Below are 15,653 nucleotides of genomic sequence, written 5' to 3'. Positions count from 1 at the left end.
CAGAAAGTGCCTACTTGTCGTCAGAGGCCTGATCATCCCTTTTCATCGAGCCAAGGCCAAAATGTCATCTCTTTTGTCCAGGAGACATTCAAGCAAAATGGAAAGAATGCCACTTTTTGGTAAATAAACAGCCTGGCGGTCCTCAACTGGATCTGCAGTTTGCTGAGGTGGCTAAAGACAGCCAACATCTTGTCCATCTCCCTGACAGACAAAGAGCCTCAGAGGGCCTGGAATGACATGCCTGGGGCTGGCACGTAAGAGGCCTAATTTAATTAAATAGCAGGAAACATGTTTTCCATATGCCATTGCCTGGCCACACACAAACTGTAACAGTAAAGCTTTTATACTCTATCAGTGTGGCGAAAAGGAGAGTATTTTTTTAATGGATGCTAACCACTCCAGAAAAAAACAAAAAAGTGAGACTTGCCCATCAGAGATGCTCCCTGGTCTGGGATAGTGCCACTAAACAATTACATCCCTTCTTCATCTCTCTGAAAAAGCCTTCCTGCTCTCCATGCTCATTAAAGAAGATTTTCAAAGAAAGCCTCACTAACACTTAATCTGAAACCAATTTTCTGATTGCTTTAAGGGAAAATAAGAACTCAGACTTTACTGAGTTAGGGAGCCAGGCTCAAATAGAACTCCTTCTACCTGCTCTTCCATCTTGAGCCCCATTGTAGAGGAAAGGAAGTGAATCATATTTTGCAAAATAAAATGAAAGAATAGAAGGCATCTCCAAGTTTCTCCTTCCTACTTGTATCACCTTTTGCACCTCACTTTCCAGAGCCTTGGTTACTTGATCTGTAAAATGGGAGTTGGATTCACTGACCACTAAGATTGCTTCTGCCTCTAAATTTCTGATCCTAGGATCTTCCCTAGCAGTAGGAGTCTATTTTTTACCTTTGTTCTTTTGGGAAACTTCACTGCACATTGTTTTCTTTTCATCTCTCTCTTTTTTTCTTTCTTCCTTTTGTTTATGAGACAGCTTTCTATTCTAATGGCCAGAGCAAGGCTGACACTTGTAGTCTTTGAGCAGAATCTTCATTGCTTTGGTATCATTTCTACTGACCAGCACTTTGCTTGGCAGCTTCTGCTGAGCATCAGTGAGAAGATGAATTTATCAATACCCAGAATCTCTTAGAGTTTTCTGATACTGAAAGATGCTTGCTAGGACAGTGGCTGCTTTAAAGAGCTGCCAGCCAGTCTGCAAGGAGCTTCCTTGGGAATGGTTGGTGCTGTAATTAGAAGGAACCAATCCTTAAGAATCTACAGAGATGCCTAAGGGCAAGAAACTGATTTCCCCTGAATGCTGGCATCCAAGATGACAAAGTGCTTTTAACTTGAGAACAGATGGGAATATTGAGAACGAGAGAAATCTTAATCTGATTGATCAAGACTTGTCTTTCCTAACAGAAAACCAAGACTCCCCAAACACACTTGATCATTTGGGGGCAGGATTCACATCTATAATCTTCAGATGTTACCAATCTTAGTTCTGGGACTCAAGACTCAAATGCTTACTGATTAGATTTGGGATTGGACACTCTACTAAGAACTTAGATTCATTGATTGGGCAGGAGATAAGGAAATTTCCAGCTGCAATAATACAGACATTTGGTGGGACTTTAATGGTTAAAAAAATCTCTTCTCCAAAATAAGCCAAAGAGATAGTTCTCATTCTCTTTCCTATCGTGGTAATAATGATAATTGTAATAGTAGAATAATAAATAGTAGCATTTCTATACTTTAAGGCTTGCCAAGCTCTTGGCATATGCGACATCATTGAATCTCCAAAAAAGATGAAAACATTCCTCTTTCAAGATAAAAACAATAACAGTATCAATAGTAATAATTAATAATAAATATTAGCTAGCATTCACGTAGTCCTTTATGACTTGGGAAGAATTTGGCAAGTTACCTTTTTGGATCCCCACAATAGCTTTCTGATTTTAAAGCCAATGTTTTTTCCCCACTACATTAACATTCAAGGGTTGTAGCAAGTCAACAGGACATTAGGAGTCAATAAACCACTATGTGATCTCATGATATGAACTAATATATGATCTCTTATGATTGAACAGAGAAGACAAATAATTCATCTTCATTTTAGCCAACGCTGAAAGGTTTTTTGGTTCTATAGAATCTTTTTTCAGAAACATGTCTTTGCCTCCTACCATTCCATACTTCCCACTCAAACATACATACATGAACACATATACATGCATACATAAAATGATAGTTTAATGTCTAAACAACTTTCCTCCAAAAACAGCAGGAGAGTAGCCCATGCAATTGAAGGATCAGTCAATAACAACGCATTAAGTGCCTACTATGTGCTAAATGCTGGGGATACGAAGGCAAATAATAATAAACAAAAAAAGCAGTCCCTGCTCTCCAGGAGCCCACAAACTAATCAGGGAGACTACATGGAAAAAAATGTTTGCAAACAGGGTATAAATATAGATGTATAGATGTATATGCACACACAATAAACTGAAGATAATCTCTTAGGGAAAAGTTACTAACATTAGGAGGAATCATGAAAGACTTCTTAGAAATTAGGATTACCCATGGGAAAACGTGAGATTTTGGCCGGGACCTGAAGGAAGTCAGGGAAGCCAGGAGACAAGATGAGGAAGAATGCATTCCAGGCATCAGAGACAGCAAGTGGCAATGACCAGAGCTCAAGGGATGGAGTGTGGTAGGCAAAGAAGGGCAAGGAGGCCAATGTTACAAAACCTCAGAGCTCCTAGATAGGCAAAGGCATTAAGAAGGTTGGAAAGTTTGGAGGGTGCCGATTATGAACAAAGAGAACTTAGGGTTGGTCCTGGAGGGAAGAGGGAACCACTGGAGTTTCCTGAATGCTGGAGGGAGTGGGTTTGTTGCGATGCTCCTAGAACTTGGTATTATTGTGAAGGGTTATGGGTAGACTAGATATTGCCAGCTGAAGGTATTATAGGAAACTGTCTTCTGCAGGAGAATCACTGCTGTTTCTAGGTAGAAAAAAGCAGAGCACCTGCTCGATCCATCCCAACCCAATCGTGTAATAAATTAATTCTTCCTGGGTATTTTATTCTTCATCTTCTTCCATGACACCTAGAGCAGCGTGTGGCACATAGGCTCAATAAAAAGCTTTCTGGCTTGTTTGAATGATCCCAACAATTCCCAAATCTGACTCAACTCCTCTGATCTGCTTTTTTTATCTTCCCAATTCAACACGCAGCACTAGAAAACAATCTGATCTGGCCGAGATCTAGTTCTTCCCTTGTAACTGCAAGAAATAAAGAATCCCTCAAACAAAAAATTTACCGAGAACTGAATCCATTCTTCAACCACATTCTTGTGATCAGATCAAGCTAGGATAGATCTACATAACTCAGATAAAGAGAAAGGCTTGTTCTCAGATTGGTCTGTCCTAGCATGACCTAGAGGAGAGAGGTCAGGACTTGGAGGCAAGAAGACCCTGGGCAAATTCTGCTTCTGACATTGTCAACTGTGTGGATCTAGAAATGCTGTTTACCCTATGTGAGCCTCTGTTTCCTTATCTCTAAAATTAAGATACCCAAATGCCTTCTTCACAGGGCTGGTGCAAGACTTAAAGGCAGTCATGCAGATGAAATGCTTAGCAGACTCCAAGTGCACACTAACATGAGCCACAGGAATCGTTGTTTGTACCATTTTAATCCAGAAACTCTTCAGGCTTGTGTTATGACTCACACAAAGAAGAATGGTCACACATTTTCTGATGCTTCTCAAAGTGATCAAAGCTAAGTTATATGTGAAGTAGAATAGGACTTGTGGTCCAAGCACCTGGATCCTGGTCCAGTTTTTAATCCTCCTGAATCTCCATTTCTTCAGCTGTAAAATGAAAGTGCTGGACTTGATCTCAAAGGTCCTTTTAAGCTAGGAGAAATTGGTATTACATAATGGTGTCAGGTTGCAATATAGAGGGAAATCCCAGTCAGTTTTTTAGTTGTGTTTAGTTGTGTTCTTTACACTGGATCAGAGGTTATACTGTCACTTGAGCAAGGCCACGTGTGTGAGTGGGATTGGAGAGGGCAGGGAATGGTGGAAAGAAATGGGAAAAGTTTAAGATATCATGGGAGCAGAATGGATAGGCCTTGGAGACTGGCTAGACATGAGACGCAAGACAGAAGGAAGAGACAGGGACAAACAAGAGGTTCCAAACCTTAGTGCCTAGGAGGGTGGCAGCGTCCTTGACAAAAATAGGGAGTTTTATTTGATGATTGAATGAGGAGGGGAAGATAATGAGTTTTGTGTTTGACATGAGTAGGAGATGACTCTGGGACATCCACATCTATCAGAAAGTTGGTGGACAGGTGAGGCAGGAAGTAAGTTCTGGATAGATTTGAGTTGACAAGTAGATTTAGAAGTCATCCTATAGAGGTCATGGAATCTACTGAAGCAGATAAGTTCCCCAAAAGAGAAAATAGAGAGAAATGAGGGCCTAGAACCAAAACGCAGGAAACATGTATGGACCTGAAGGCAGGAGATAAGTGATGACTCAGATGAAGAGACTGGGAAAGAATGGTCACACAGAGAGGAAAACCCCCAAAGAGAAGCATCATAGAAGTCAAGGAAAGAAAAAATACCCAGAAGGAAGAGGTATTCAAGAGTATGAAAGATTACAGAAAGGTAAAGACAAGGAAAGCTGAGAAAAGGTCATTCATTTCAGGGGTGAAGAGATCATTGCTATTTTTAGAGAGAAAAGAATCCAGAGAGTGGCAGAGTGAGAATCTACAATGTAAGAGACTGAGAAGTAAGTGGATGGTAAGTCATTCGAGATGGTGCTGAGAAGTTGGCAGATAAAGGAAGGGGGAATTCAGGGAATGAATTCCAACAGATGGTAGGTGAAGTGGAGAATGTTTAAAGCTTGGGAAGACATGGTGTGATTGGAGGCAGCTGAGAAGTAACCACTTAGAAAGGCACTGAAAGAAGATGAGAGAGATAATGTATATAAACAGTCAAGAATCTCCCAGAAGGCTGGTAATCAAGATCTAAAGTGAGTGGGTCACACTTATAAAAGGAGAGCAGCCACCTCTCTCTTAGTGGGTAGAAGAAAGGGACTTTACAAGGGAAGTGAGGGAGTTTACCATGGTTGATGCTGATTTCCTCAATTAAAAAAAGGTGATATTCCTGGCAGAGAAATAATTGGGGGTGGGGGCTTGTTCATGGTTTTAATGACATTGTTAAAACCTGAATTATTGCAATCAGCTTAATGAGTTTGGATTTAATTCCATTGCAAAAGTATTTATTTTCTGCTATGTACCAGGCCCTGAGGAAATCAATACGAAAATGAAACAGCCCCTGCCTGTAAGTAGCTTACATTCCATCGAACAGGACAAAACATTAGCACAGATACATCAATACAAAATAGATTCAATGCTGCACAAAGCAATTTCAAGAGGGACTGAGATATAATAGGACAATGTCCAAGGTCTCCTATGGATGGTGGTATTGGAGCTGCATTTTGAAGGAAGCTAAGGATGGGTGAGTTCAGTGGTATAAGGATAAGAGCTCAAACGAAATAAAATGAAATTGTTTCTTCATGGCTGACTCTTCATGACCCCATCTGGGGTTTTCTTGGCAAAGATACTGGAGGGGTTTGCCATTTCCTTCTCCAGCTCATTTTACAGATGAGGAAACTGAGGCAAACAGGATGAAGTTACTGTCCCAGGGTCACACAGTTAGCAAGTATCTGAGGTCACATTTGAACTCAAGATGAGTATTCCTGACTTCATGCTTGGCAGTCTATCCACTGCACCATCTAGCTGCCCAAAATAAAATTACAAGGAAGGAATTACCCAAAGACCGCTGGAATGGCAAAATTCTGAATAAATCTGATCACATTTGGTGCCAGAAGAATAAAAAAGAAATTTAACTCTCTTAAAGGAATGAAGGGAGATTCCTCGCTACCAGAATGGTTGTCTGCCTCCGCAAGGACTGCCATTCTCCACAGCTGGGACCTTCCATATGTACTTACTGGAACATCATCTTAGGTTTGCATGGGACGAATGTGACCACTGGGTAGGAGAAATACTAACACTCCTTGAAAGCAGGGATGACTTCACTGTTGTCCTTGTACCTCCAGCTCCTGGTCTAGGGCTGAGTACATAGTAGATGACTAATAGATGCCTATTGACCAATCCGATGAAGGCAAGAGCAAGGCAACTCGGATTTCTTACATTCTTTTTCGCTCTGACTTTAGATCCATATTGGCTGTAAGAGCTTATAGTATTATTCAACTAACACCTATGAAGCAATTAAGGAAAACATGGATGGAAAAGGAAGGTTCTGACTTGAAGGGGAAAAAATAATGGTGACTATGGAGGAAGGTGACCAAATTGGGGAGTATAAAGGAGATTCAAATACGGAAAAAGGAGTGAGCGTATTCCAGGTGGAAAGAAGGACATCCATAAAGATACAGAGCAGGATTAAGCCTAGATAGCAACATGACTGATGATGTCAGCATAAGTTGGAGAAACAAGGAGAGCTTCATAAGATGATAGGAAAATATATGACAGAGAGAGGCTGAGACATGAGTGGTGGATGGCCAGAATGCTCTACTAGTGCCCTCCTGATGCCAGGAGAAATGGAGGAAAACCTCCTGTGAGGTAGAAGGACTCCCTATGGTGAACCTTTAGAAGGAGTACTAGGAGAGTCTCACAGGATGGGCAAGCAGAGAAGGACTGGATGTGTAGTGCTGAAGACAAGACACACTGATGGGATCAAAGATCTAAGTACATGCTGACAACAAAGGACTTCAAAAGTCAATCAGAAGAATTGGAGCTGATGGGATAAGTAATAAGGAAAGGCTACACACCTTGAAGTAAGCTTTTGGAGGAATATCAGCCTGCTCAGGATAGCATGCTGCAGTCTGTTGGGACTGGAAGCTCAATTCCGTGTGGACAGTCTCGGGCAGGTAAAAGTGGGACTTCTAAATCTTAGAGTCTTACGAGGCCCTCCATGAACAGCGGGGGTTCGAGAAGGTCAGACCGAGCTAGCTCGGCTAGCTCGGGTATTTCCGCCTCTCCCCCGGAGATACCTGATGGGTGGAGTCTCCCTGCCCTCGAGGTCGTCCCGGATTGGAGCACACCTAGTTACCTAACAGCACGGTATTGAGATGCAAACTGTGTGGCTGAAGATTAAGTAGGATTGAGGAAGCCTAAAAGCTCTCTTAGCACGTGTGGAGCCAAAGAGAAAAGTAGGGCTCCGCTTCTTTTCTTTCCTCTCTCCCCTCCCCCTCTCTCCCCGCTTGTACTTCTACTTCCAATCCCTTAAGCTTAGCCTTCTTAGGAAATCTCCCCCTCTTCGTCCTAAGAAAGAAGACCCCCTGCACTTGTAACCGAAACCCTGTAATAAAGCTCAACCCCTGTTTGACTCTGGAACGTCCTTTCTCTCATACGTGCATCCGGCATGGCCAGCCGAAGACCTCGGGAGGTGAGGTAAGGAAGACTCGGGTAGCCCAATACAGGCCTCTAGGCTTGGCAGCAGTCAATGTGAAAAACCCACTGGGTAGATCCTTGCAGGAAGAACGATTGCAGGAGAGATAGGAGAACCACAGAGGATGGAAAGGAGTGGCCCCTCCTCAATGGACAGAGCATCCATAATGATGAGAACACAGGACCTCCGAAATGATGGAGAAAAAGTGAAGAGCAGCCTACTACATACAGGAAAACCAACTAGGGAGGCTACTGAAATCATCAAGGACTAAGATGATGAAGGTCTGAAGTAGCGATGGAAATAGGAATGGAGACAAAAGAGATGGATCAGAAAGACGTCCGAAGGATCAACATGGTTTGGAAACAACTTGGTACAACAGAATGAGGGGAAAGCGCCCATGATGACTCCAATATTGATAGCTCAGAAGCCTGGGGGAAGTGGCAATGGCATTAGTAGACACAAAATAGTTGGGAAAGGGAACCAGAATCCTGAGAAGCGTTCAGTTTCAGGGACCTTCCCTTTATGAGGTGAGGTGATGTCAGCACCCAAGTGGAATATTCAGGCAAAGGACAACCATGAGAGTATGCACTAGGCAATTTCAAGGAGGCTTTAAAATAAGATTGTTAGGCAAGGAAGAAAGTGATTAAAAAAATAAGTTGGTTGGAAAAAAAACACAAAAATGTTAACAAGAGAAAAGATTTCATTTTTTCATTGTTACTCCCCACCTATTTTCCAAAAATATTTGTGATCATTTATTTTTTATATTAAACACACTCTTCAACTTGGTATTTAAAGGAGAAAACCCAACAAGACACCCAAGGGGAATAGGAGGAATAGATGTATATTCGCAAGTATCTGAAAACTGACCATTTGCAGGGCTGGGATATGAGAAGAGAGAAACAACATTGAAAATAAATTTTGAAGTGGATCAACAATCAGTCAACAAGGGTTTATGAAACACTTGCTGTGTGTCAGGTAATAAGGGTGAGAATATGACAAACACATGATACATAAGCCATTCGTTGTGATAGAAAGCCCATGGATTTCATTGGTCAGTCCAACGAGATGGTCCAGACTCTGATGTTCAGCAGAAAAGAATGCCTGGGAAGTTTCAAGAAAGAGAGATAGTGATGCCTCCCCAACCCCACCATTGCCATGAGGGAGCACTGGAGGACAGTTCAGACAATGGGGAAGACCGGAGATATAAGACTGGAAACTGAGGCAGTACTCAAGAATAGTCCCAGAGCTCTTTTTTGGAGAAGGAAAAATACATTTGGAGGAAACAAAAGAAATGCAAAAAGTCTGTTAGAAATTTTGCAAAAAAATAATACAGAAAATAATCTGAAGTATCTTGATTCAATAGGAAAGTCCCTGTGAATGTGAGGAAATGAAAACAGATGAAAACAAGGAAGAAGAAGAGGATGAGGAGGGAAAGGAGGAGGACAAGGAAGAGGAAGAGGAGGACACTCAGTGCCAGCAAAGAAAAAGATGAAAAGCAATTTGAGAACTGTTGCTTCAGATTGTGATGTTAACTGGAAAATTTGAATATAGTAGAAAGAATTATTTTTACCTACATATACACACACACACATTTAGGACAGCTAGGTGATACAGTTGATAAGAGTGCCAGGTATGGAGTTGGGAAGACTCATCTTCCTACATTCAAATCCAGTCTCAGACACTAGCAATGTGACCCTGGGCAAATCACTTAACCCTGCTTGCCTCGGTTTCCTCTTTTGTAAAATAGACTGGTGAAGGAAATGGCATGTCACTCCAGGATCTTTGCCAAGAAAGCTCCAAATGGGGTCACAGAGAATCAGACACCACGGAAAAGCCACTGGAGAACACAAACATACATATGTCCACAGGTATGTTTTATTGTTGTTACAGATGTCTGGCTGTGTGCATACATGGCGCATTTATATCACATATGATGATTTAAAGTGCCAGGAAAGATCGAGACAATGCCCAGATGATGAGAGGGTTTTGAAGACAAGGTCCCACCCAATCCTCCACCAAACAATAAACGCTCACAAGGTGCCTACTATGTGCCAGGTACTGCACTACTCACTAGGGATCCAAAAAAAGGCAAAAGACGGTCCTCACCCCCAAAGACATTACAATATAATTGTGGAGACACTTGCAAAGAAATATATACACAGCAAGCTCTATAGAGGATAATTTGATTTAAAAAAAAATCACAGAGGGAAGGCGTTAGAGTGGAGAGGGGTCAGTGAAGGCTTATAGTAAGAGGTGGTGTCTTAGTTAGAACTTAGAGGAGCCAGAGAGGTCAGTAGTCAGAGCAGAGGAGGAAGAACTTTCCAGGCACAGTCACAAAAAATATCTGGAGCCAAGAGGTGGAGAAATGGCCTTGTTCATAGAAGAGTCAAGAGGCCAGCGTCCCTGGATCGGACAGTTCAGTTGGAGAGTAAGGTATAAGAAGACCAAAAAAGCAGGAGGAGGATGCATCATGAAGGGCTTTGGAGGTCCTACAAAGCATGTCGGCTTTGGCCCTGGGGACAATCAGGAGATGGAGTTTGTTAAGCAGGAGGATAGCATGATCAGACTTGCCCTTTAGGAAAATCACGTCAGTGGCTGGAGGGCGAACGAATGTATTCCTTCTATCCTGACTACTTGAGTATGCAACGTAGCCTCGGAAGCCTGACATAAGTATTTTAAAGGAGAAAGGAATAGTCTGAACCCTCGGTTTGGTGATAGGCGGATGTGAGGGAGGCTATGGGCTTCTTCTGTCTATAAAGGTATAGATTTATATGAACCTGAGATCCCTTTCTGCACCAGCTGGTGGAGCCACTGTCTTTGCCCACTGGAAGCCCCAATGAATCACTGCCCACCCCTTCAAAGCAGACAGCCTAGGAAATCATCCTGAGTCATAGTGCTTTGGGGACAGTTCTGGTTTCAAAAAAGTCACAGAAATTCTCACTCTAAATGGATTCATCACCACTCAAAGAAGTCTTTACACTGATAAAAGTGGAACAGCACTTCTTAAAGTTATCAGGGAACAAAGAAAAATGCAGGAAACCCCATTTCCAGTCCCCCAAAAGTCTCTTATAAACCACAACTGGCAGGATTCAAATTTAAATTATCCGAAATCAGTCATGTTAGACAATAAAATGTGTGTGGGGGGAGGGAGGGAGGGAGAGGGAGAAGGAGAGGGGGAGAGAGAGAGAGAGAGAGAGACAGAGAGAGAGAGACAATATAAGCCACAAGACAACCTTCCAAGGATGGGCTATTGACCTCTAGAAGCTAGTACTTGGATTTAGGGTACACTAAAGTGAAGTTCAATGAATAACTGAAGAAGGGATAATTAATTATGGATGAGTTACATTGTAACAGCTTTAGAAATCTGTGATTTTATCACTACAGGAAATTCCTAGACTATCAATAATAGATAAGTCCTAGAGAGTCTCCTAAGGCAATGAGAAGCTAAACATCATGCTTCAGATCACACAGCACTAGCTCTTTAGTCACAGGTCCTGGGTTCAAATACAGTTCTGCCACATGTTCTTCTGGGATCTAGAGCAAGTTACTTAATCTCTCCAAACAAGAGAAGTAGACTAGATAATCTCTAAGGCTCCTTCTACCTTAAATTTCATGTGAATTTATATTCTAAGTGCAAGTATCCCACATGCCCATGTATGAGCTGCACGACATGTCCACCCAAATTCTCCCAGGGCAGGCACTTTCACTTTGACATTTCTCTATCCCCAGCACACAATGTCTTATGTATAGCAGGTGCTTAATAGCCGTTTGTTGCATGAATGAATGAATGAACAATGAACGTATGAAATCCATTCACATAGGTCTTGGTGGCTTCTCATGCCTACATGATCCTCTACTGCATAGGAAAAAGAATGAATGGCAGCTTGACCTGTAGCTTATTCCACAACATGAATGATTTAGCAGCATGTCAAATTCAAATAAAAACTGTCCTTGAGGAGAGGGAGTCTGACCTTTGATTTAGGGAATCTCCATAAATTGTTGACAAGACTTGCCATCTTGGAAGTAATCACCAATACCGATTACTACAGCATCATTATTCATCCAGTGACTTGTTTAACAAGGACTTTCTATGTGTAAGGCACTAGATTGGACACAAACAAAATAATAACCAAAAAACTAGCTTTTAAAGTTGAGACAAATTTGAAAATAGGAAGCTTTTAGTTCATTCAAACTTATCCTAATTCTTCCAGCAGGTTCATTATAAAATAGTAATAGACTGGCAGCCCCTTCGGGATAGGAACTATTTTTTTTTTAATTTCTTAGTCTAGCACAGTGCCTGGCATACAGTTGGCATTTCCTAATGCTTGCTAAATTGGATTGAACGGAGCACAGAATCACAGATTTAAAACTGGATGCGACCTTAGAGACCCTTTGTTCAACCTCACTGAGGTCAGAGAAGTGTCTTGACGATGTCTGCCTTTATTTGTATCCCCAGGATGGTGCTGGAAAGTAGCAAATGTCTTCTAAATGCTCATTGCCTGATTGTCCCAGATTCCAAAAGTATGTATACTGCCGGAGTTTGAAAGCAGATCCCCAGAATTGAAAAGCAGAATTCTTTAGGAAAAGAATGCAAAGCATTGACTTGTTTGTCATGTCATAATGACTGATGTATACAGACTAAAATTTTGAAATTTTATATTTATTCCATTTAAAATAATGAAAAAAAATCACCGTTGAAAGTTGTCATTGCTCTTTTCAACAAAGCAGGACAAGTTCTTTAGAGGTGCTGAAAGCATTTAGTGAGGAACCAGACTGAGTAGATTGAGTTTACACAAAGGCAGATGTCTGAAAAGGAATCTTTTAAAATAAAAAAAAACAAAACTTTATTTGAGAAAGAGACTGATAACAGAAGGCAAATGGTACACATACAAACAGAATATATTTACAACACAAAACATGGTCTCACCCGCGTGGGAGTAAATTATAATAAATACAGTTGATTTTAAATGTAAGAGACATTTCTTAATTAGAACTAGAAGGATCCAAGCCCAGCTTTCCTTTTCACTAGTTCCAGGTAGTTTCTCGATGAAATTGACTGAATCTCCATTTCAACAGAGCTCAAAAGTCTGCTAATCAAACTGACGCTCTCCAAATGCTGCTATAAACCAGAGGTTGACAGGTGTGGTTGTTGCTGTCCTTTGCCTGTGCTGATACACCTTGGGAAATCAATTACAGGGCTCTCTGACTGCAAGGTCCTCCTTAAAGAAGATATATCTTACAAGACTTCTATCCTCTTTCCACCCAAGCCCCCTCTGAATCAAGATAAAGGCTTTCCAGGAAATAACTGCTCATAAGATGGAAAAATAAACACTTTTTAAAAACAAATTGCCATATTTTGTGTCAACGTTGTTCTTTTCTATCCAGAAAAGACAGGTATGCCATTTTAATTTGGCTGATTGAATGATTGCACAAATAGACTGGTGGAAGGAAAATTCATTTTCTGGCTTCAGGCTTTTCATTACATAGCAAGCTCATTCTGTGTTTTAAGGTTCCAAGATTTCCTTTAGGTTATTTTAATTTGGGTGGTGATATTTAAAAAAAGAAGGAAAGATAGTGTATCTTTAGATACTAAGATACTATCATACTTTAAAGTTGTTTTGTTTTTTTTTTTTTAATATCACAGCAAAATGCAAACACCACATACATGCCTGTGACATTCATTGGAACAAGTCAATGTTGGGCAGCCTGGTTCTCTCGAAACAGGATCCTGCACCTTAAAATGCCTTGGATTTAGAAATATAAATATTTGGATTAAAAAAAAACACACAAATTCTTGGTCAGTTTTGAATTATCCATATTAAAGGGGGCTTAATAAAATGAACCTTTAACTAGCTTAACCAGAGTAAACCTATAAAACAAGGCAAACATATCAAAAAAGAAAATGAAGGAAATATTTCATTGGAAAACTTCCTTAACAATTTCCCTGCTTGAGTTGTTATTTTCTTAGACAATAAATCAATTCATGGAGTGCCCTTTAAAAACAGAGAGTTGAATACTATCCTCCCCAATCTTTTCCCCCTACATTCCTTAGTACACGAATCACTTGGACTTCCTGTTTCCATAAGGCATTTCCTGTCCAGTCTCACAAAATCACTTTCTTTTTTTTTTTTTGTAGAACAGTAGAAACCTGACAAAGAATTGACTTAAGTAGATAACATCTTCCAATGCATTCCGAGTTGTTGGGATTTTATAGCTTCAGAGGATATAATCTCCATGAAGGTGCTCTATATACAAATGGTGAGTTGGTTTGCTGTGTTTCTCCTTAAGCCCGACCTTCTGAATTTTGGAATGCTCTTTTGTCCTTTCACCTCTCTCTGCTCAAACTATGTTTGGAACGCCATTTTTTTTTCCATGGGACTGTCATCTTGAGGACCTTAGAACCACTGCCCATATATCTGACCTCACTTCTCTTCTCTTTTGAGAATAATGCTATGGCCAACTTTCCCATTTTGGTGGCCCCATGGTGTTGCCTGCTCCTGCATATATGATTCTACCATGGGATCTGATTAAAGCAGGGTGGTGTCTAGCTATCATTCTTTATCCAGATTTGTGTCTGCTTAACAGGAATGTGTCTCTCTAGACAACGTCATCAGAAAACCCAGGAGAAATTCAACTATGCAATGCAAAAATCAGATGAGCTACAATATAAAAAAATAAAGCTAGGACTCCAATCTGCTTTGTTACAACCACCTGTAACTCTAATGTGTTCAATTACTACCAATTCACACAAATCCAAGGTCAATGGCGTTTACACCAGAACCTTTCTACAGAAGAGGAGGAAGGAAGAAACAAAAAGCTACCCTTAACAGTGTCTGAGACTGCAGTATGATACATTATATACAGAGGAGTCAAGGTCAAAGTCAATGTGTGAAGACAAAACCAAAAAGGGAGAGAGAGCAAGAGAATGCTTCATTGATCATGCCCGGAGCTGACTCCTGGAGTGGCTGATCTCAACATGGGGGATAAAACCAACTGTGGATTTCCTTCCATGAGAAGTTAACAGATGGGACAGAGTCCAGGGCCAACAGAATGTCTATCATTAACCCAAGGACAGATGGGATGGAATCTTAGTGAAACAGGTCTCTTTCCATTAGTCGATGCTCAAAGAACCCTCTCTACATTGAAAATGTACATACAGAAATGCCTGCCTTGGTGGGATGTTTCAAATTCTCAAACCAAACACCCAGATCGACGCAATTCTAGGAATTGATCTTCTCTTTCTGTGACCTAATCGTGGGTGGAGCTTGGTGTTCAGATAATAACCTTAATTACAAATCCTGGTGCCAAATCCTTGCCTATTACCTGTTGTACCAAAGCAGCCTGCTCCCCAGATTCCATTTCCTGGGGCTGAGTATCATCATCACTGTCCAGGGGTTCCTCTTTTATTTTCACAGCCCCCAAGGCTGGATTCCGTTGGCTGTCATCTGGGCCCAAGCTGCTGTCACTCCGAACACTGTTGGTGCTGGAGGGAGCACGGTCTTCCTGCATGGGCTGGTCTCCGTGAAGCTCCTCTTCTGACTCTTCCAATTGGCTTCCTGGCTGTTTCAGCTGCTCAATGGACTTGGAAAGCATCTGGAAGAGAGTGGCGAAGTTTTAAAGCAATTTCTACTCCATGGGAACAGAGGAGCCAAATGGTCATTTTGCTCTACACTTACATTTTTCGAATGGGCCAATTTGTAACTTAACTTTCATTAACAATGCTAGAGCTCAGGCCACCGGGAGACTGTCCCCATCATTCCACTGTGCCTATGGAGGGGAGGAGGCCTCTACAAATTAACACAGATGATACTTCTCTTCAAAGTCCCTTAGAAACACAGAAAGATGGAAAGGAAAACTTTCAGCATGAAACATGAAATTGCCACAAATATGGGGTTTACCGAGGCATTTTTATGCACATAAACTTGTGAACAATATTCCTTTCAAAGAGGAAGAAGCAGTGAAAAATGTCTGCGTGGATCCCACTTTACATTTTCACCTGATGTTAACCACTATAAGAAAATTGTTAATAATAATATAATAATTTAATATAATGTTTAACATTCTGATAATATAATTTGGAGATAATAATATCTGCAAATGGCAGGAGAAGAAAGTTAAGGAGCTCATTCTGAATATTTGATTCAGTCTGGATGCCAACAGTCACCAAATAAACTGTCATCTTATATGTC

At 41.0% G+C, this 15,653-nt stretch overlaps 1 protein-coding gene across 21 annotated transcripts in view; it reads right to left on the bottom strand.

The window, feature by feature from the left end:
• Nucleotides 1-15,653, bottom strand: part of HDAC9 (histone deacetylase 9) — an 885,788-nt gene that overhangs the window by 344,836 nt on the left and 525,299 nt on the right. For 5 of the 21 annotated variants that reach the window (XM_072650856.1, XM_072650859.1, XM_072650857.1 and 2 more), the window contains one exon: nucleotides 12,109-15,057. The exons of 15 other annotated variants lie outside the window; for them this stretch is intronic. In XM_072650856.1, coding sequence (XP_072506957.1) covers nucleotides 14,737-15,057 — 321 coding nt within the window. In that variant the 3' untranslated portion in view covers nucleotides 12,109-14,736. Of the gene's footprint in view, nucleotides 1-12,108; nucleotides 15,058-15,653 lie in introns of those variants that run through there. One more of the 21 variants, XM_072650861.1, reaches the window with a different exon arrangement.

Source organism: Notamacropus eugenii, chromosome 3 (assembly GCF_028372415.1).
Source record: "Notamacropus eugenii isolate mMacEug1 chromosome 3, mMacEug1.pri_v2, whole genome shotgun sequence".
In the NCBI taxonomy this organism is placed as follows: domain Eukaryota; kingdom Metazoa; phylum Chordata; class Mammalia; order Diprotodontia; family Macropodidae; genus Notamacropus; species Notamacropus eugenii.
Note: the sequence above shows the minus strand (reverse complement) of the source record. Positions and strands in the feature narration are given on the sequence as shown.